This window comes from Capra hircus, chromosome 16 (genome assembly GCF_001704415.2).
Source record: "Capra hircus breed San Clemente chromosome 16, ASM170441v1, whole genome shotgun sequence".
Classification (NCBI taxonomy): Eukaryota; Metazoa; Chordata; class Mammalia; order Artiodactyla; family Bovidae; genus Capra; species Capra hircus.
The window spans coordinates 39,603,086-39,624,324 of NC_030823.1; the positions used below are offsets into that span (position 1 = coordinate 39,603,086).

Genomic DNA, 21,239 nt, shown 5'->3' on the forward strand with positions numbered 1-21,239 from the left:
GCACAACTTTAACTGTCAATCAGACTTAATGGGGTATTATAAAAAAAAAGGGGGGGGGGGGGAAAGGGCCGCCCTCTCGTTCTGAGCCGCGGCTGTCCCAGGAGCGAACGGATAAGGCGGCGTAGACTCAGTCGTCCGATCCACTCGCGCTCCGCACCCGGGCCCTCTCCAAGTTGGAAAGGACAAAAAGAAGGCAATAAATGCTAACAGGGGAGAGAGAGGGAGCCGGATCGAGCGGCAACTCCCAGCCTCCGCTGGAAGAGAGAGGGAGGGAGGGAGCCGGAGAGAGCGGGCGCGCGCGAGGGCGAGCCATGCACGGAAAGAAACTGACACCCGGACCCCCCACTTCTCCTGCACGTTGCTGGCAATCAGATCGCGTTTAAGCAATTTCCTGAGCCCAAGAATAGCAATGAGTCTGGAGACTTTCGCGGGCTGAAATTGGGAGCTCCAAGCACTTTTCCCCCCTACTTTCTTTTTTTTTTTTCCTGGAAAAGGGGTTGGGGGGCGCTACAATTTGGAAACGTGTTTTTTTTTTGTTTGTTTGTTTGTTTTTATCTTGCACTTTGAAACCGCGGGACTGTAGCAGGGTGCACGCGTGTGGTTGGTGCCTCTTTTTTTTTTTTTTTCCTTCCCCTGCCTAAACTCCTCTGTCAGCCTGTAAACATTACCTGAGAATTCCCCAGCCGAAACGGCTGGCTGCCGGGGCAAGAAAGTTCTTGTTAGAACTTTCCACCTCTGGCTTCCCCTCCACCCCTCTTACTGTCCCAACCTTCGGAGACGCTTTTTCTCCTCCGGAGGATTTATCTTTTTTTTTTTCTCTCTCCCCCCTCTTTTTCTCACCGGGTACTTGCTTTGCATTTGGGAAGAGGTGATTTCAAGAGTGGCCAGGTGGGACGCCTCTCTGCCCCCTTATTCGGTTTATTACTGTTTGGGGGTGTTTTCTTTTTTAAGTCCTGTTTTGTTCGGTCCGGGGAGTTTGGCCCCCGCCGCCCGGCTCCGCGGAGCGGAGGATGGTGTGGAAACGGCTGGGCGCGCTGGTGGTGTTCCCTCTGCAGATGATCTATCTGGTGGTGAAGGCTGCGGTCGGACTCCTGCTGCCCGCCAAGCTGCGGGACCTGTCCCGGGAGAACGTCCTCATCACCGGCGGCGGGAGAGGCATCGGGCGCCAGCTAGCTCGCGAGTTCGCGGAGCGCGGCGCCAGAAAGGTACCGGGGCCCCGCGAATCCAGAGTGGTGGGGGCTGGAGGCGAGGGGAGCCCAGGGGACAGGGGGTGCGCCCACCTGCTGCCGCTGCCGGAACCCGCGCCCAGGGTCTGAAAGTCGCCGGCCACCCTACTTCTCTGCGCCACCCGCGAGTGCTGAGCTAGTTAGTTTCACCTTGTACATTTCCCGGGCAGCCGACTGTCTGTCTTTTTTGGCAGGTCCGGAGCTGCCCCTCTCCTTTGGGATCTGTGGCTGGCTATTCACCCCCACCTCGAAACTTAGCAGACCCACCCATTTCCCACATTCCTCCCTCCCAAAGGAAGGTGTTGCGTTTTTTCCTCCCCTCGCTTTCCCTCTTTGCCGCCACCCTGGTAAGGCAGGGTGTGTGCGCTCCTGGGTAGAGCGGGGAGCCGCCTGCTAGCTGGCGCTTCGTATTTTCCTTGGCAACCCGCTTCCCAGCCCCAACCTGGACGGCTGCGGCTCTGGAAGCTGGGAAAGAGGGGGTACTCGGTGTGGTTTGAAAAGCGGGAAGCGGTGGTGGATGTCTAGCCTAGCCTGATAGGCACTCGGAAGCCAGGTGTTCCGAAATCTAGAGAGAGGGGACAGGCTAACCAGCAGCTGATCAAGAGTCCCCATTCTCGTTTCAGTGCTGCCTCCGCATACCACCCCCCCCCCCACCCAAATACAGCCCGGGAGGGGATCCCTCCCACTAAGAGGAGGGAGAGGTGGCACTGTGGTGAGCCACCCCTCCCCCCTTCCAACTCTCAAGCCCTGCCTTTAACTTTTTGGTAGTTCCAGCACCTCTTCCTCCAGTTTTCCCAGACCTGGTGCCTAAGAGTGGGGAGGCTGAGCCAGCTGTCACCCAACGCCAACCCAAGCCTGGCTGACTCACCCAGTGACTAGAGCAATAGAGAGAGATTTGAGGCCAGCAGGCTGGGCTGTCTCCAGCCAGCCCTGTGAAGAGGAAGAGCAAAAACAGGGAATTAGTTTGAAATTTAAACTGCTGTGAGCGAGGGGGGTGAAAGGGCCGGCAAAGCCAGCTGATCTGACATGGAGCCACATACCTAGGGGATTAAGTAAATATGTACTGTAGAAAACCAAACCTGCATGTAATTCCAGGTTGCTTTTGTTTTGTTAAATACTGCCCTGAGATTTACAATTCCTCCAGGGTGGCTCTGACTGGGACTGAACTTTGGAGCCTGAACCATCAGCCAAAGCCGATTGCCGATTAACTCTTCCTTCCCTGGGCGGTGTTTAAAGGGAGGTGGTGGTTGTAGGTTGGAGGCTGTCAAGGCTGAGTAAGTTAGCTGGGGTCGGCTGTCCCCCAGCTCCTGCTTCTCCTTGGGTGGGTTGGACAGCTGCTTGACCTTGCAGTTGGAAGAGGAGCTCAGAAGTGTTTTTTAACCCTTGGACACACCGAAAAAGGAGAAGCAGAAGTTGTTCTCAGCAGTTTCATTTCCTTAGGAGTGATGCCCCCACCCCACCCCCACCTCTGTTATGGAGGAGTGGCAGATGAGGGTGCCCTTGCGGGGAGGGGGAGCTGGAGGGTTTGGGACAATCGCGTGTGATTGTCATTCCCTAGCTGTCTGCATCCCACAGAAACTTTTCTTCTGGCTCTTCCAGCTGGCCCAAGTCCTGGGTCTCTCACTGCTCTTGTAACTGGCTGCAGTAGGCATATGAAGAACTCTTTCAGTCAATCTGGAAAAACTTGACTGACTATAAACAAGCCTAAATTGAAAGAAGTGTATGGCATTGGGGTGGGGGAGGGGCAGAGCGGAACCATACACTGGGAACCATGCCCCACTGAATTTGAAATGGGTATCTTCTGAAGAATAAAGCCAGGACCATTGAGTGATATGTCTTAATTGGTATCTGGTCACCAGAAAAAGGAACCAGGGGCCCTATGAACCTTGCAGTGCCATTTACCGCGGGTTCAGTCCTCAGACCAGTCAGAATGACCAAGAGCCCTCCCTATAACTTGTAATTATCAGACCAATTACTGGAGCTGCGTTTTAATGAGCCTTAGGCTCGCTGTCATGGCTGGGAACGTAGATTCAAGGTTTCTTGCCTGAATCCATCTGGGGCCCAGTGAAAGGGCCTTGGGACCACTCCCAGAGCTGGGAGTGTGTGGGGGGCTAGTGGGCTTGGGGACACAGGGCTGAGTGTTGTGGAATGGGGACTTTGGGGGAGACAGCTGAGAGAGTTAAGTGGATGGTGGGCTCAGGGTGGTCATGGAGCAGCTGGAGAGAGCTGGGGAGCATGGCGCCCACCCACAGCCTGCAGCAATGTTAGGCAGGCCTCCTCCATGGCCCACGTGACCCTCCTCCCCTGGGTGGAAGTAGAGGCAGGATCCAAGGGGAAAGGCCCCCCTAAAGAGAAAGAAGGGAGGAAAATCAGAGCCTGCAGATTGCTTGCATGTCCGAGAAAGGTCTGTTAACTTTTGGGGTGCAACAACCCAGTTTCCAAAAAACAACCTTGAGTCTAATTTTTGGTAATATTTTGGGGCGGTGGTGCCCCTTAGGCTGCAGAGATGACCCAAATAAGGGTTTTTCTTAAAGGGACCCAAAGGCACGAAAGTTGGAAAGTTCTTCACCTTGAGATATCTCTGCTTAACCACCTTGTACAAGGTTCACCCAGGCAGGGCCAGTTATGGCCCGGGTCTCCAAGGCAAAGATTCTTGCTGGGTAATTGCCCATTACAACTCCTTTATATTTGCTGTGTCCTTCTGGAACTCCTTCCATGAAAGCATTCATAGAGCTTGGGCTCACCCCTATACCTCCAAGGCTCTGGGTAGGCCAGTGGTAGACCTAGCCTCCAGTTTTTGGCTTTGACCTGGTTTTAGCAACAGTCCCCTGGAGGACAGGAGTGAACTGTGTGTTTGGAAGTATCTGCAGGGATTATTCCAGCCTCTGGCCCAGTAGGAGGCAAGTGGCTGGTTTAGAGCCCTGGGCCGTGATGGCAGAACCCTTGAGCAGGGACCCAGTCCCTTCATGGAAGAGAGAGCCAGGACTCCGGGACCCGTTTGGCGGAGCCAGTATGAGGACTGGTTCAGAGTTGCACCTGCTTTGTTGTTGAATTTATGGTCCATGGGTCTGTAGCCTTTTTCTTAAAGCAGCTCACTAGGAATAGACCCTTCACCCAGTCTGGTGAATCACATCCATTCAGCAAATCCTCCCCATCCTGGCACTGGGGCAGGCCCAGGCCGAACTACCCCTTGATGACCACCTCAGAGAGACCTAGTCCAACAAACCTGCCCGAGGTGTCTGTCAAGTGTTCAGTGCAGAGCTGGGCCTGAAGAGGGGTGGGTAGAGCAAAGAAGGCTCAGAGACATGGCCAGGTGCTTACTGTCAAGGCACAAGCTATAGTGTATGTTTCCTGTAACTGCCGTAACAAATGACCACCAAGTTGGTGCCTTGCAGCAATAGAAGTGTATTCTCTCACAATCTGGAGGGTAGAAATCTGAAATCTGGGGGTTGGTGGGGCCCCCCTCATTCAGAGACTCCAGGGAGAATTCTTCCTCCTCCCTCCCCCTCCCTCCGCACTCCTGGTGAGTCCTGGTTGGCATTCCTTGGCTTGTGGCAGCATCACTCCCATCTCTGCCTCCTTCACGTGACTGTCTTTGCTATCTCTCTGTGTCTTTGTGTCCTCTCTTCTCATAAGAACACCAGTGGTTGGATTTGGGCCCACATGAATCCAGTATGACCTTGTCTTGGGATCCTAAACTAATTACATCTCTGAAGACTTTACTTCCAAATGAGATCACATTCTAAGGTCCTGGGTAGACATGAAGTTGGGGGGTGGGGTACACTACACAGAAGGCTTCCCAGGTGGCTCAGGGTAAAGAATCTGCCTGTCAATGCAGGAGACGCAGGTTCAATCCCTGAGTTGGGAAGATGCCCTGGAGGAGGAAATAGCAACCCACTCCAGTATTCTTGCCTAGGAAATTCCATGGACAGAGGAGCCTGGTGGCTGCAGTCCATGGGGTCGCAAGAGTCAGACACAACTCAGCACAGCACAGAAGAAGCCCAGAGCTATTCATCTATAACAAGAGTGCATGGAAGGCTTCCTGAAGAAGGTGGCATCTGAGCGAGGCTTAGAGCACATCAAGAGTTTCAGCCAGCAGAGGTGGGGGAGGGGTAACCCACGTGCAAGAAACCACTGATGAAAGACTGTGCACCTGGCTGAAGCTGGGGGTGGGAGGCAGAAGGGAAAGAAAGGAAAATAATGTTGCATGGACTAGGGATCAGGGGATGGAATAATCTGTGTCTCACACTCTGAGTTAGGCCAGTACTGATGAGAAGAGGAAAAAGAAGAAAGAGGAGAGAAGGGTCCAGACAGGTAATCTTGGAACCCAGAGTCATCAGGCCAAAGTAGCTGCATTAAACAATTGATGTGTCATGAAAGGCACATAGCTGGGGTGGCATGGGAAACAGCAGTGGCTTACTTCCCCCCTTCTCACCCAGAATGCAGCCTTTGCTAGGAATTTCTAGGAAAAGTACCAGGTTCTCATCTGATGCAGTCTGAGAGCAGGAACGTAGGCTCCCTGTCCTACCCGTGGCATCTAGGAAATTCTTTCAGTGTGCAGCATCTGGTCCTTGGGTTTCAAACAATGGACTTTACAATTTGGACTGTCACCTGAATAGACAAACACCTCCCTTTTACTGCCCCACCCACTTCCCCTTGGGAACAAAGGTGCCCACATCTGGGACCACGCCCCTTGTGACCAGACTCACCTGGGTTCTAGACGTGACTTTGCTACAACCCTGGAAAAGTCACTTCCTTCTCCAGGCTGCAGCTAAGAGGCACACCTGTAAAAATGAAAGGGGATGCAATGATCCCTAAGACCCTGGCATGCTCTAAAATTCTGTTACGGCTCCTGTTAGTAGCTTCCCTAGTAGCTCAGATGGTAAAGCACCCACCTGCAATGCAGGAGACCCGGGTTCCATCCTGGGTTGGGAAGATCCCCTGGAGAAGGAAATGGCAACCCACTCCAGTATCCTTGCCTGGAAAAGCTCATGGACAGAGGAGCCTGGCAGGCTACAGTCCATGGGATCACAAAGAGTCAGACGCGACTGAGAGACTAACACACACATGGCTCAGCCATCCCAGGAAAGCAACCTCATGCCAAGTTCTCTGCAAAAGACATTTGTCCTCATCACTGCAGATCTGAGCCTTTTGTGCTGTGCATCAGACCCCACGGAATGAAAAAGAAGCAGCTCAGAGTTGGAAAATGTGCCCTCAGTCTGTAGACGGCCTCACGTCCATTTCTAAACCCCTTTAACAGCCACCAGGTAGCCGGCTGTGTGATTTATTTCAGTTCTTGAAGGAGATGTTAGTGTTTTCAACTTGTGGCTTCCAAGGGAATGAAGGGCCCGAGTTTCCCAATTAACATGTCAAGTGGAACTTGCAGGGTATATCCTAAAATCAGAGAGTGCTCCCTAACCTGGAAATCTGACCCTGGGTCAGGACATCCATCGTCCATCTATCTGGGCATCTGCTCATTCTTGGGCAGACTCCAAGCTCTTCTGAACTTTCTGCTTTTCAGAGCCTCGGCCATTGGTTTATCCCCAACCCAGAGCCCTTCCAGTCTCTTTATCAAAATAGTTACTTTCTCTGTCCCATCTTTATCTTGTGATTTGCTGAGAAACGATTCTTACCACTTTGAGAAAATTATCTTGGCCATTTTGATGAAAAGGGAGCCATTAGCCATCCTTTTCCCCCAAGGAAAGAGATCCAGTTGTTGTCCTCACTACAACTTGTCCCTAGAGTCTTCATCCCAACCTGCCACTCTCAAGAGCCCACACAGTTATGGGCACCTGGGCTCGAACGGTTCCAGACCCAACCTGTTCTCCTGTATCCTCAGGCCGAAGCACGACCTTACCTAGAATGTTGTGAGATGTTCTCCTTGCTCCCTTTAGAAGACACAATCTAAAAAATACACCAAGTATATATGATGCTTGAAAGGGAGACATTTGAAACATATTATTCAGATGAACCAAGAAGGTTAGGAAAGAGTTGAAGGCAAATGAAAAGGAGACAAGCAAATCGGTTTAGGTGCTGCTGCTACTGCTGCTGCTGCTGCTAAGTCGCTTCAGTCGGGTCCCACTCTGTGTGACCCCATAGACGGCAGCCCACCAGGCTCTGCCCTCCCTGGGATCCTCCAGGCAAGAACACTGGAGTGGGTTGCCATTTCTTTCTCCAAGGCATGAAAGTGAAAAGTGAAAGTGAAGTCGCTCAGTTGTGTCTGACTCTTCACAACCCCATGGACTGCAGCCTTCCAGGCTCCTCTGTCCATGGGATTTTCCAGGCAAGAGTACTGATAGTGTTCCCAAACGTACACTCATCTGCCAAGAGATGAGTGAGGTCCCTTAAAAGGCATGAAGTCTTATTAAAGTTCTGGATTCTCGAAAAGAGAACGTTAGGGGGCTTCCCTGGTGGTCTGGTGATTAAGACTCCGTGCTTCCACTGCAGGGGCCACGAGTTCAATTCCTGGTCTAGGAACTAAGATCCCCTGTGCTACACGGCACAGCCAAAAAATAATTTTAAAAAAATTATAATTACAGTTTACAAAAATTTTTTTTAAGTGCCGAATACCAGAATAGTTTAGCAAATGAATGGTTGGTGGGAACTCATTCATTCATTCCACAAGTCTGTGGTGCACCCTATGTGTGCCTGGCACTGTTCTAGGCATAGAGATACGGCAGCAGTGAGCAAAGCAGACACCAGTCCCCACCCATGTAGAGTCGGCAGTTTGGTGAGGGAGACAGATGAAAACAGGATGCAGAAAACAGCCCGTTACATCACAGTAAGGAGGAAAGAGATGAGGTCCAGTGACAGACAATCTGACGGGAATGGAGGGAGCAGCATTCCAGGTAGAGGGAAGAGAGAGGGGCTCAAAGAAATGTACCTGGGGTATTTGGGGAGCTGGGAGGGGGCCATTGTGGCTGGAGCAGAGTGAGTAACGAGGGCTGCAGTGTGGGGGGCAGGGGATGGGCGAGTAATGGGGGGCCAGGGAGCAGAACAGGAAGGTGCGGACTGGGGGAGCAGGGCAGGAGACGGGGAGCAGGGCAGGGCAGGTAGGGCCAGCAATCTCTAGAACCAACTCTGGCTTTGGCTCCAAGTGAAGCTGGAAGCTGTTGGCAGGTTCTGTGAAGGGAAGTAGAAGTGACAGTTCAGTTCAGTTCAGTCGCTCAGTCGTGTCTGACTCTGCGACCCCATGAATTACAGCACGCCAGACCTCCCTGTCCATCACCAACCCCTGGAGTTCACTCAGACTCAAATCCATCGAGTCGGTGATGCCATCCAGCCATCTCATCCTCTGTTGTCCCCTTCTCCTCCTGCCCCCAATCCCTCCCAGCATCAGAGTCTTTTCCAATGAGTCAACTCTTCGCATGAGGTGGCCAAAGTACTGGAGTTTCAGCTTTAGCATCATTCCTTCCAAAGAAATCCCAGGGCTGATCTCCTTCAGAATGGACTGGTTGGATCTCCTTGCAGTCCAAGGACTCTCAAGAGTCTTCTCCAACACCACAGTTCAAAAGCATCAATTCTTCGGCGCTCAGCTTTCTTCCCCGTCTAACTCACATCCATACATGACCACTGGAAAAAACAATAGCCTTGACTAGACGGACCTTTGTTGGCAAAGTAATGTCTCTGCTTTTTAATATGCTATCTAGGTTGGTCATAACTTTCCTTCCAAGGAGTAAGCGTCTTTTAATTTCATGGCTGCAATCATCATCTGCAGTGATTTTGGAGCCCCCAAAAATAAAGTCTGACACTATTTCCACTGTTTCCCCATCTATTTCCCATGAAGTGATGGGACAAGATGCCATCATCTTAGTTTTCTGAAGTGACAGGATCTAACCTAAGTCTTCACCAGATCACTGAGGGAGCGGGGGGTATGGGAGGTGGCAGGCCAAGGGCAGGAGAGGGGTTGGGGTGCTTCTTGGGCTCCTCTAAGTACATGAGATCAGACTTGCCTGGCTCCCTTCTGAGGGCATTCTAAAGCTTGAGTCTGCTCTCAGCTTGGTGCTTGGATTTGAGAAGACACTGCTGTTGATATCTTTAGTCCAATGGAAGTGTGTGGGCTGAAGTAAGATCTGGGTAAGCTGGTGTACCCCTGGAGGGATTGGTGCGAGTCATCCGGGATCCAGGCCTCAGAGTCTTCTGGGGAGACCCCCGCTCAGCAAGCTGTGATCTGTGCTTGTGGATGCCTGGGGGGAAGAATGGTGACGCGGCTCTGGGGAAGCTGTGACTGTCAAATTCATTCCTCGATTTAGGCAGCTGGGCTTAGGGCTGCCACAGGGAGCCACGTTAACAAGGTTCTCTTTGGCGGCACTTACGTCCTGGTGTGTGATGATCATCTCCAATAAAGTCCCCGATGCTCTGGAAAGGGGAGTCAGCTCCGGTAAGATGACTTTAATGGCAACAGAAGTTTAACCCCCTCTGCAAAGAAAATGAAAGCAACTGTATTGGTGCCCTGAGCAAAGGAGACACTTTTCAGTTCTGCTATGTCAAGGGATCCCAGGAACATTGTGGGCAGTATCGGTCAACACTTTGAGAAGGTCCTTGAGCAACTGGGGGGCACCCAGGGAGCAGGCTCTGGATGACAAGGACCAGAAGCCATGACTTAGGTGAGATGGCCAATCCAGAAGCGTTTGGTTGACTGCTTCAGGGGCTGGAGACAGTATCGGCCGCCTTCCAGGTGGAAGAAGGTCCGTATGAGGCTGGGGCCCAGGAGCACCTTCCCGCCCTCTGGAGCTTTTCTGGGGTCAGCAGGCTGCAGTGAGGGAACTGTGGATTCTTGGATCAAGAGAGGCTGGGTTCTGGACTATCCCCTGGGTCCCTTCCACCCCATTGATTCTGTGAACCACTGTTACTAGAGTGATGTCAGTGACCCAGACAGAGTCAGGGGCCAGGAGGAAGAGAGGCCACCAGCATCAATCAACCAATGCTCAAAAATTAAAAGAAGACAGCCCTTCTCAGCCTGACCTCAGCAGGGTCCTTCAGCGATGGGGTCATTCCTTTGGTGGAGTTTTTCAGGATGCTGGAGAGAGAAGAGGAGGAAGAGGAGGGAAGGTGCAGGCCAAGCCTGTGTTCACATCCTTCATTCTGACCATCAGTCATAACTTAGACCCGAACTGGATGCTGAGGGCTTCCTTGGGCTCCCCAGACAGCTTGAGACATTGGTCCATACCCTGTGTGACTGTGGTAGCCTACAGGACTGACTCCACAGGGCTTTTTCACATTCATTGTCCTATCTAGGCCCAGAGGCAGGTGTGATCAGCAACCCATTGCTTTTCTTCTTTTCTTTTTTCCAATTAAAAAATAATTTTTTAATTTTTATGTCCTTTTTAAAGGTTAATTTCCATTGACCATTATTGCAAAATGTTGGCGGTATTCCCCGTGTTGTACAGTACATTCTTGAGCTTGTCATATACCCAGTAGCTTGTACCTCCCCTCCCCCATCCTTATATTGCCACTCCTGCCCAGTGGTAACCACTCATTTGTTCTCTATATCTGTGAGTCTGCTTTTTGCTGTTATATTCACTGGTTTGTTGTATTCTTCAGATCCCACATATAAGTGATATCATATAGTATGCGTCTTTCTCTGACTTGTTTGACTTTGCATAATGCCCTCCAAGTGGGAACATTTCATTCTTTTTATGACTGAGTAATATTCCAGCGTGTGTGTGTGTGTGTGTGTGTACATATGGATATGGATATAGATATACACCACATCTTCATCCACTCATCTGTTCATGGACACTCAGGTTGCTTCTGTATCATGGCAATTGTAAATAACACTGCTATGAACATTGGGGTGCATGTTCCTTTTTGAATTAGTGTCCTTGATTTTTTTTTTCCCAGATATATACCCAAGAGGGGAATTGCTGGCTGATAGGGTAGTTCTATTTTTTGTTTTTTGGGAAACCTCCATCCTGTTTTCCACAGTGGCCATCAGCAGCCCATTTCTAAGATACAAGTGAAGTGAGTTGCCCTGGATGATTGGCCTAAGGCAGGTTTCAAACCCAGGATTTTAGCTTCAACACTAGGCCCTTTCCCTCTGGGTCAAATATTATCAGCCTGGCCCAGCCCACCCCAGTCAGGGTTATGGAGAGGTCAAGAGACAAGCTGTTTAATAATGGGAACTACCTAGTGCACAGAGGGTTCTGGAAAGAAAACTGATGAGCAGTCCAGGAGTCAACAGGATGTACTCAAGTTTGACCTCACCAAAACATTTTTTTTAAGCACTGAGCAGCAGTATTTGCATACAATGAGTGGGTTACTTGCCAAAGGATTAAGGTAGTCTTTGGTTATCAGAGTTTGCTTTGAACAAGTAACTGATAAGCAAGAAAACAGCACGGTTGTATTTCATTCATTTACAACCAGGGTGGCACCTCTAGCTGGAAGCCAACTTTGAGGAATGAGTGCCAGCTCCTTCCATCTAAACTCGAGGTCACCCAGCTAGATCCTCCCAAGTGACCTTGAGCTTTGATAATTCAGACAAGGGAAAGATCACTGTAAATTAAGGAAATCTCAGAAGACTTCTCAAAGGAGGTGGAAACTAAAGGGTTTGCAGTAAGTCTTAATCTTTTGCTGGTTGTGGAGCCCTTTGAGGAGCTGGAGAAAGTAACATAAACCCAGTCTGAAGAAGAATGCACAAAGAGACAGATTTTTATACTTTTAAGAGATCATTGGGTCCCCCTGATGCCTGTCCCAGACACCAGGTTAAGAAGCTCTGGACTGGATCCAATCAAAACCCATCCAGCAACTTGAGGCTCTGATTCAGGGCCAGAACTGAAGCCTATATCAGAGGCAAGAGACTCTGGAGTACTGAGACCCAAAGCCAAGGTCACGCCAGAGTGGACAATACAGATTTGTGGCCTGGTAATACTTAATGCCAACAAGAGTCAGCCTGGCAAAGGTCACTGGGCTCAAGCTTTCCTGACTCTGTTGGCCACATCCTGTTTTGGGGAAATCGATCTTGAAACCCCTTTTCAGTAGCCTTTCAAGGAAGGGGCTAAGAAAGTGCTTTGAGCAATGAACCATCTGATTATTTTGTCCACATTGAAACATACTCCTGGGAAGTGCTTACAGATACCTGTCTGCATTTCTGTCTTCTACAGAGCTCTGGGCTGTTTGAACCCCAGTAGCTTCAAGGCAGACCCCAACACCAGCTGAGGTTTTAGGACCGAGTTTTCAAACTGGGTTCCAAAGCACACAAGGGGTTCCAAGAAGGTGGGGCTCCATGGGAGGTGGAGCAGATGGGGTTCCCAGGGGTCCTCATCTCCATTTAACTCACTCAGCTTCACTTAGGTCTTGTAGCTTAGAATTCTGTGTGAGGTTTTTGTGTGTATTTTGAAAGGATGCCATTACTTAGAAGGAAACCATAGGCTTGAAAGGAACTATTCCAGGAAGTTACTTAGGACACACTTCTCTTGTTCAGTCATTAAGCCCTGCCTGACTCTTTGCGCCCCCATGGACTACAGCACCCCAGGCTCCCCTGTCCTTCACTATTTCCCGAGGTTTGCTCAGATTCATGTCCATTGAGTCGGTGATGCTATCTAATCATCTCATCCTCTGCCTCTCCCTTCTCCTTTTGCCTTCAATCTTTCCAAGCATCAGGGTCTTTTCTCTTAGCTGCTCCTTACTTGGAGCTTCACTGGCAGCTCAGCTGGTGAAGAATCTGCCTGCTATGCAGGAGACCCCAGTTCAATTCCTGAGTCGGGAAGATTGGCTAGAGAAGGGATAGGCTACCCACTCCAGTATTCTTGGGCTTCCCTGGTGGCTCAGATGGTAAAGAATCCACCCGCAATGTGGGAGACCTGGGTTCAATCCCTGGGTTGGGAAGATCCCCTGGAGTAGGGAACAGCTACCCACTCCAGTATAATGGGAATCTGCCATGTGTCATCTCACTGGGTCCTCAACTTTTGGTTCTTTACTCCAAGGTGAAGAAGCATGCTCTTTCTAGCTTGTGCCTTTGCCCCTCAAGGGAGGGCTCCCTCTTCTTGCCCAGGCACATGGAACCCCAGGCCCTGCTCAGCCCTCAACCAGGCCCCCCATGCCACCATTAAGCAACCCAGGAGCTAGAAGCCCTAATTACTCCACCAGGACTGAGCCAGCCTCCGAAGGGAACCCAGCCCACATGCAGCTCCCAGCCTGGGGGAATGCGACTTGGCCACTCCAGCCCCAAAGCCAAGGACTGGCCCTGGAGTGTCACGGCTGCTGAGGTCTTTCAAGTGGTGGAGACCAGCCCACTGGCCAGAGCACTCTTGCCATTCATGATGCTAGCCAGGGCTTCTGGGAGCCAGTTCCTAATCCTTTAAATCCTAGGAAGCCTCCCAGCAACCTACTGTGTGACCTTGGGCAATAACCATCTCTCTGGGCTTCCCCCATCTGAAAAATGAAAGTATGAAGATTCCGTGAAATAATATATGTAAACCTCCTAGTTCAGCACCAGAGGTTTTGCAAGAAATGATGGCTCCTTCTGGTTGGCGTGGGGGCGGAGAGAAAGTGGACTTCCCCAGCCCTGGCTTGTTGGCCCAAGTGCTCTGCTGGTCACAAAGAGCCCACTGGCCAGACTCACCCTGGTTCTGGGAGTCTGCAGGAAAGGGAGAAATTTGCTCCTGTCACAGAAGCCCTTGGGAATTTTAGCTCTTGACCCTTTCTAGAAGTCCGTAAGAATGAATCACTCTTCCCTAGGGAGGGCTCAGGGCCTGGCATTGTCCCTCATACTAGAAGCCCCTTTCCTCATGTTCAAGGGCTGGTCCAATGCAGGCCCCTCTCCAGTCCAGGCACAGAGGCTGGTCAAAGGCCGGGCCTCTGCTCTGGTCCTGGCTGCCCACTCCGCAGACAGCCACCCAGCTTCCCCATTAGTCATCTTCACCTCTGCGTCCAAGTAGCTCAATTGGTCAGGGTTGGGCTGCGGTGAGGCCAAAGTCATGAGTTGCCATGGCAACTCCCCATGATTGTGGCTGCTTGTGGCTGCTTGTTGCCATGTATCTTCTCCAAAAGGCTGTGAGATCCTTGGGAGGCTGGGGACGTGTCCTCTTACTCCCTGAGTGTCCTGAGCACCCGGCAGTATCTGGGACTCAGTAGGCACTTAATAAACCTTTGTTGCTTGAGTGAAGGCATGACTGATCCATCATAGCTAGTAGGAATCCGTGTCTACTGAATACCTACTCTGTGCCAGCACCTGACACGTAATAAAGTCATTTATTGCTCACAGTGAACTCTAGTGTAGGCAGTGCTGTCTTCTTTTTTCAATTGGTATCCCCCTTGTTTTTATTTATTTATGGCCGCACTGGGTCTTCGTTACTGCAGACAGGCTTTCCCTAGTTGCCATGAGCAGGGGCTTCTCTTGTTACAGAGCACGGACTTCAGGGCATGCGGGCTTCAGTAGCTGCAGCCCGTAGGCTCTAGAGCTCAGCGGTTGTGGTGCACCAGACTTAGTTGTGCCAAGGCATGTGGAATCTTCCCAGACCAGGGATCGAACCCATGTCCCCTGTGTTGGCAGGTGGATTCTTAACCACTATACCAACAGGGAAGCCCTATCATCTTTTTCACTAGTCCAGATTCTGAGGGTCCAGAGCAGGATCACACAGCTTGTGACAGACCAAGTGGGATTTGAACTCTGGGCGTCTGCTCTTGAGCCAGTGAGTTTTGTGGCCTCTCAGTTAATCATTTTACAGAACAGATCACATTGAGAGCCCTGAGCAGAGTCCATGCAATGTGTGCTTTTAGCTGCTGGGAGTTTAAATGTGTCTAAAGGACATGAGCACAAGCCTGGCTCCCGGAGATCAAACAGTGTTGTCCAGACCAGTCTTGCCTTAGGCAGGCCCTCCCCACCCTGGGACTGCTCACATCTGCCCCTTGCTGCCTTAAACCCCCTCAGCTCCCAGTGGAGCAGGCAGATCAGTATCTTCCTCCCAACTTTTCCAGGCTCCAGGAGTTGAGTCTCTCTGATTATGGCTGGATTGGGCTGAAGCAGACACTGGCAATGGTGTAATCACTGGTTGGCCAGCTGTGGGTCTCAGGCCTGACTCTGAACTAGAGGAACAGCCAAGCCACAGCATGTAAGTGCGGAGATGGACTTCTGTGGGGGACATGGGGCTGCTGTTACCAGGAACAAGGGGATCAGGAGTGGATGTCTAGTATTCCTTCTTAAGGAGGAACCAATTCAATTTTTCATCTCAGGCGCAAACGTCCAGGAGCTCCAGGCATCTCTTAGCCAGTCCTCCCAGGTCTAGTCCTGCAGACCTTATCAGGTCATTTACTGACACACATGCTAAGTCTTTCAGTCATGTCCAACTCTGTGTGATCCCATGGACTGTCGCCCACCTGGCTCCTCTGTCCATGGAATTCTCCAGGCAAGAATACTGGAGTGGGTTGCCATTTCCTCCTCCAGGGGATCTTCCAGACCCAGGGACTGAGCCCGAGTCACCTGTGTCCCTGAACTGCAGGCAGATTCTTTACCACTGAGCCACCAGTCCTGCAGGCCTTATCAGGTCATTTACTGACACTGACCAACAAAAAAGGCAGGACAGACTTTTTTGGCTTGAGCTGAAACCTGTCTGCTCTCAGGGAGTTTGTACCTCAAAGAAGCCTTCTGAGCAGTCACTTACAGTGGTCCAGCAGGTTGCTAGGTCAGTGTTACTATTCATACTGCCCTGGGTGTGAGAAGCCAGCTCTCTGATGCAGAGTCCTTCCAAGGTTGGAAGGAGTCTCCGGGTGCCTTTAGATCTCTCCCAGGGGCCGGGGGACACAGTCAAGCTCAGCTGGCCAGTCCAGCATGCCCTGAGCTCTCTCAGGCCCCATCCCAGGTCATCATGGGGAGCTGGGGCTGGAGCCAGCATGACCACAAAGGGCAGTGTGACCTTCCTGCAGGCAGGCAGTCCTGCCAGACACACCCACGTGGAGTCAGGCCACCCTCGACTCCCACATGCCATGTCCTCATGTCTCACTTGGCAGAAGGGGCAGCCTTGCCTCACCTCCCCAGGCCACTTCTCTGGTGAACCCACAGCGAGGCAGTGGGGGTCCTCCTGCCAGGGGCACAGGGCAGTGTGGGCTGAGAACCGCTTGTGCCCTCTCCTCCTCCTGACTGGCTGTGCTGGTTTGGGGGCCGCCTCTTGAGCCTTCAGGTTGGCAGGTATGTGTGTATGTGTGCATGAGCACACATGTGTGTGCACCTAAGTTTAGCTTTATTTCTTTTTTAAGGAGCTGGTATACAGTTGTGATTCAGATTTTGAGCTCAGGAGTCAACAAACCAAAATTCATATGCATGCTCTTTCACTCACTTGCTGAGTGGCCCTAGACAAGTTATTAGACCTCTCTGAGCCTCAGTTTCTTCATCTATAAAAGGAGATTTCAATGAGATACTGTATGAAAAGTCCTGGTCATGAAGATGAGGCTGTGGCTCCTGTTTGACTGTTCCTTGCAACCCCTCCTGTGCACCCTCTGCAAAAGCCTCTGGGGCATATCTTTATGACAGAGGGTTGTTGTTGCTGTTGTTTTTTAAAATATTTATTTATTTAGCTGTATTGGCTCTTAGTCGCAGCTGCATGTAGAATCTTCCCAGAACAGGGACTGAACCCATGTCCCCTGCACTGCAAGGCAGATTCTTGACCACTGAGCCACCAGTCGTGTCCAACTCTTTTACCACCCAGTGGACTAGCCCACCAGGCTTCTCTGCCCATGGGATTTCCCAGCCACCAGGGAAGTCCAATAGAGGGTTTGTTTTAAGTGATGCTGACAGGTTAGCACGAGGGAGGGGCTGCTGTGCCACTGGAAGCCCACAGACTTTGGAGACAAACTCCAGTTTCAGACCCAGCTCTCCGGCTCTCCACCTCTCTGCCTGAGCTTCCTGCAGCTGTGCTAAACACACCATACACTCAGCGGCTTAAAAATCACGTTCATTCTCTGGCGGTTTTGGAGGTCAGGAGTCCAACAGTGGTCTCATGGGCTAAAATCAAGGTGTCAGGGTTATGTGCCTTCTGGAGGCTGGAGTGAAGAATCCATGTTCTCGCATCTTCCAGCTTCTAGAAGCTGCCCACATTCCTTGGCTCATTGCCCCTTCCTCCACCTTCAAAGCTGTCAAGATTGCATCACCCTCACCCGGCTTCCGTGGTCACATCTCCCTCTCTCTTCTGTCCTTCTGCCACTTCTCAGGCCCCTTGTTATTACACTGAGCTCACCTGGATAATCCAGGACAGTTTTTCTATTTTAAAGTCAGTTGATTAGCATATTTAATTCCATCTGCAACCTTAAATCTCCCTTTCCTGTGTAAGTTAACATAGTCCCAAGTGCTGGGGTTTAGGATATAGGCATCCTGGTATACTCAGGGCTTCCCTGGTGGCTCAATGGTAAAAGAATCCACTGCCAATGCAGGAAATGTGGGTTCGACCCCTGGGTCGGGAAGATCCCATGGAGAAGGAAACAGCAACCCATTCTAGTATTCTTGCTTGGAGAATTCCATGGACAGAAGAGCCTGACAGGCTACAGTTCATGGGATCCCAAAGAGTTTCAGACACAATTGAGTGACTAAAAAACAAATCCTGGTGTGCTCAGTTGCTCAGTCATGTCCAACTATTTTGCAACCCTATGGACTAGCCCACCAGGCTTCTCTGTCCATGGAATTTCCCAGGGAAGAATACTGGCATGGGTTGCCATTTTCTCCTCCAAGGGCATCTTCCCAACCCAGGGATTGAACTTGCATCTCCTGCGTCACCTGCATTGGCAGACAGATTCTTTACCACTGAGCCACCTGGGAAGCCTTGGACATTCTGGAGGAAGCCATTATTCTGCTTCCCACACTCTCTGAGCCCCGGTTTTCTCATCTATTATATGACAGTGCTAGTCCCAACCTCCCAGGGGACTGTTGCCAGCCAGGGGCTCAGAAAACACTGGCTGGATATGCCCTGAATACCTGCTGAATGCAAACTTCTTTCCCAGGTGCCATCCAACCTCACCAGGCACACAGAGAGGCTGGCAGTGTGGCTAGGGAAGTAGAGTCATTTGTGGGATTTGTCCTTGGAGAACAAAACGGCAACAGGGGATCTGAACTGACCCCACGCTGGGTTGGCAGCTGCTCCACAGAAAAGAAAACTGGGGGTCATCCTGGAAGGCTTCTTATGGGGGTAGATCTGACAGCGGGGAAGGGTGTGCAGGGGGCTCTCCTAGGTCACAGGGACCGGGTAGGCATCGCAGGGGAAAAGCACAGGTCCCTCTTCTGGCTAGCTGGGAGAACGGACCCGTGGCTCTCAGTGACACTGAGGCATGGCAGACGCTTGGATGCAGTGGGATGCAGCTCTGAGCAAAGGGAGGGGTTTCCAATCAGTCTTTGCCATTGTTAGTAAAACTCTTCCTACACACTAAGTGGAGCTTCCCTGGTGGCTCAGACGGTAAAGAACCCACTGGCCGATGCAAGAGACACAGGTTCGATCACTAGATTGGGAAGATTCCCTGGAGAAAGAAACTACAACTCACTCCAATATTCTTGCCTGGGAAATCCCATGGACAGAGGAGCCTGGCGGGGCTACAGTCCATGGGGTGGCAAAGAGTTGAACATAACTTAGCAACTAAACAACAACAACACATTAAGTTGTTTATAGGAACAATCTGATTTGCTCCTCAGAACAACTCAATGAGGGAGGAACTATGTCCCTATTTTATTTTTTTTAATTAAAAAAAATATTTATTTATTTGGCTGTGCCAGGTCTTCGTTGCAGCACTCGAGGTCTTCAGTTGTGGCGTAAAAACTCTTACTTGCGGCAAGTGGGATCTAGTTCCCTGACCAGAGGTGGAACCCAGGCCCCCTGCATCGGGAGCGTGGAGTCTTAGTCACTGGACCACCAGGGAAGTCCTGTGTCCCTATTTTGAAAATGAGAAAACAAAGGCTCACAGAGGTTAAATACTTGCTTAACAGCACACACACAGTCATGAGATCTGTATCCAGGCGATCTGGCTTCTGGGGAAGGAAGGCTGGCAATGGCTAGGATCAGGGTCTAAGGTGAGGCATCAAGACTGAGCTGGAGGCCATGGAAGGCGAACATTCCAGGCCGAGGGGATGAGCATGTCTGGAAAGTGGGAAATTAGAGAGTCTGGCCTGGCAGAGCTCATAGAGCCTGGTGGCCATGGGCTAGAATCGGGACTTGATTAGAAGAGTACTGTTGTTGTTTAGTTGCTAAGTCATGTCTGACTCTTTTGCAACCCCGTGGATGGTAGCCCGTGTCCATGGGATTTTCCAGGCCAGAATATTGGAGTGGGTTGCCATTTCCTTCTCCAGGGGATCTTTCCGACCCAGGGGTCAAATCCATATCTCCTGCCTTGCAGGTGGATTCTTTACCAACGAGCCACCTAGGAAGCCCCAGAAGAGTATTAGGGAGCTACAGAAGGGTTTCTACAGGTTGCATGACCAGGCAGGTGAGGGAAGCCTGAATTTCCAGCAGAATTCTCTGCTGTTGGAGGGCTGGGGCACTCTCTGAGGACCACTGAAATCCACTTTCTACAGGGCTGGTGCTAAAGGGAAACCCCACCTTGCCTGGCTTCCTGGGCCGAGGCCCACGTGGCTTTGCTCTCAGCATCCTGGCCTTTGCAGGATGTGCTGACCAGGTCATTTCCCGTTGCAATGTCCTGCCACTTCCCCTGAGTCCCCCAGCCCTCCAGGCCCAGATCCTCAGCCTGATAGTGCGACGCCAGCCAGCCGGGTCAACTCCATAGTGTTTGACCTTCGTCCAGCAGAGATTAAACTGATTCCTAATTAATAGCCGGTAGGATAGACAGTTACCTTGGCACGGCCTGCAAGTAATTTAAAGCTTGTCTTCAGGAGGCCAGTCCATAAATAATGCTTAATTAGCTGGAGGCTTCCCTGGAACACACCAGCTGAAGGGCCTCTAGGCTTCAGGTTGGGGTCAGAAAGGGGATGCTGAAAGAGTTGCCCCCATAAAAAGGCCGTCATTCTCTACCCCAAACAACAGCTGTATTCTCACCTTCGCCAGCAGCTCCCAGAAGTGATGCCAGGGTCCCAGCTCAGCCATTTCCTGGCCATGCCCTTGATATTGCCAGGACCTTGGTGCTTTATCTCTAAAGTGGGCCAGCAGCTCAGGTCCACGGCTCTTTGTGGACTTGCCTAAATGTATGGGTCTAATTAAGTGGGGATAAAGGATTTTAGAGCTTTTTGGATTGTGGGCCTCACTGTAGCACTTTAGAGAAGCTCCTGACTAAATGCTAACCAAGGCAATGACCGTTACATGCTTACCATTGCCCCTAAATCCTACCTGCCTCCGTATTGCCTGCTTTTGCTTTTTGCACGCGTCCATTGGGAGCACAGACGACCCTCAATTAGTTAGCTGTTGTCAGCTGTCTGTGTGGGAGGTGTCATCCATTCTGCAACAAGGAGAAACTCTATTGGATTGAGTTTCCTACAGCCCAGGGAAGGTGTGGAAAGCCCAAGACTTGGCATTCGGTCCCCCCACCTCCCCACTCCCTGCCTTGGGCATTGCTTCTGAGTGCTCTCTATGTATGAACACCCTTTTGGCTTCCTGGGTGTGTGACCCTAGCTGTCACACATGACCCCTGGCTCACAAGGGCCCTGCACTTGTCAGCGCCCTGCTGTCACCATCTTGAAATTCTCAATAATTTTTTCACCTGACAGCCACACACTTTCCTTTTTCACTCAGGCCCAACAAGTGGTGTGATTGGTCCTCATGATAGCCATACCTCCTGGGCTGTCAATGTTATTCCTCCCAAGGTCCCCTCCAGGGATGTCAGTGCCCATATCACACGTGAGGCAAGATGATTTCATTGATTCACTCACATATTCACCAGGCACCTGATGACCAAGCCAGGGGCGGGGGAGTGCATGGTGAGCCTACACTGTAGAGTGTGCACTGAGGGAGAGGGACAGACGAAGCAAGCAAGCAAATAAACTTTCAGATAGTGACGAAATGCTGGAAAGACAAAACAGGGTGATGCGAGAGACAGGGATTTAGCTATTAATATTAAGTCCATGGAATTCTCCAGACCAGAATACTGGAGTGA

At 51.1% G+C, this 21,239-nt stretch overlaps 1 protein-coding gene across 1 annotated transcript in view; it reads left to right on the top strand.

Moving 5' to 3' along the window:
- Positions 1-21,239, top strand: part of DHRS3 (dehydrogenase/reductase 3) — a 50,295-nt gene continuing 29,056 nt past the window's right edge. The window contains exon 1 of the mRNA XM_005690659.3: positions 1-1,205. Within this exon, the coding sequence (XP_005690716.1) occupies positions 1,011-1,205 (195 nt within the window). The 5' untranslated portion in view covers positions 1-1,010. The remainder of the gene's footprint in view (positions 1,206-21,239) is intronic.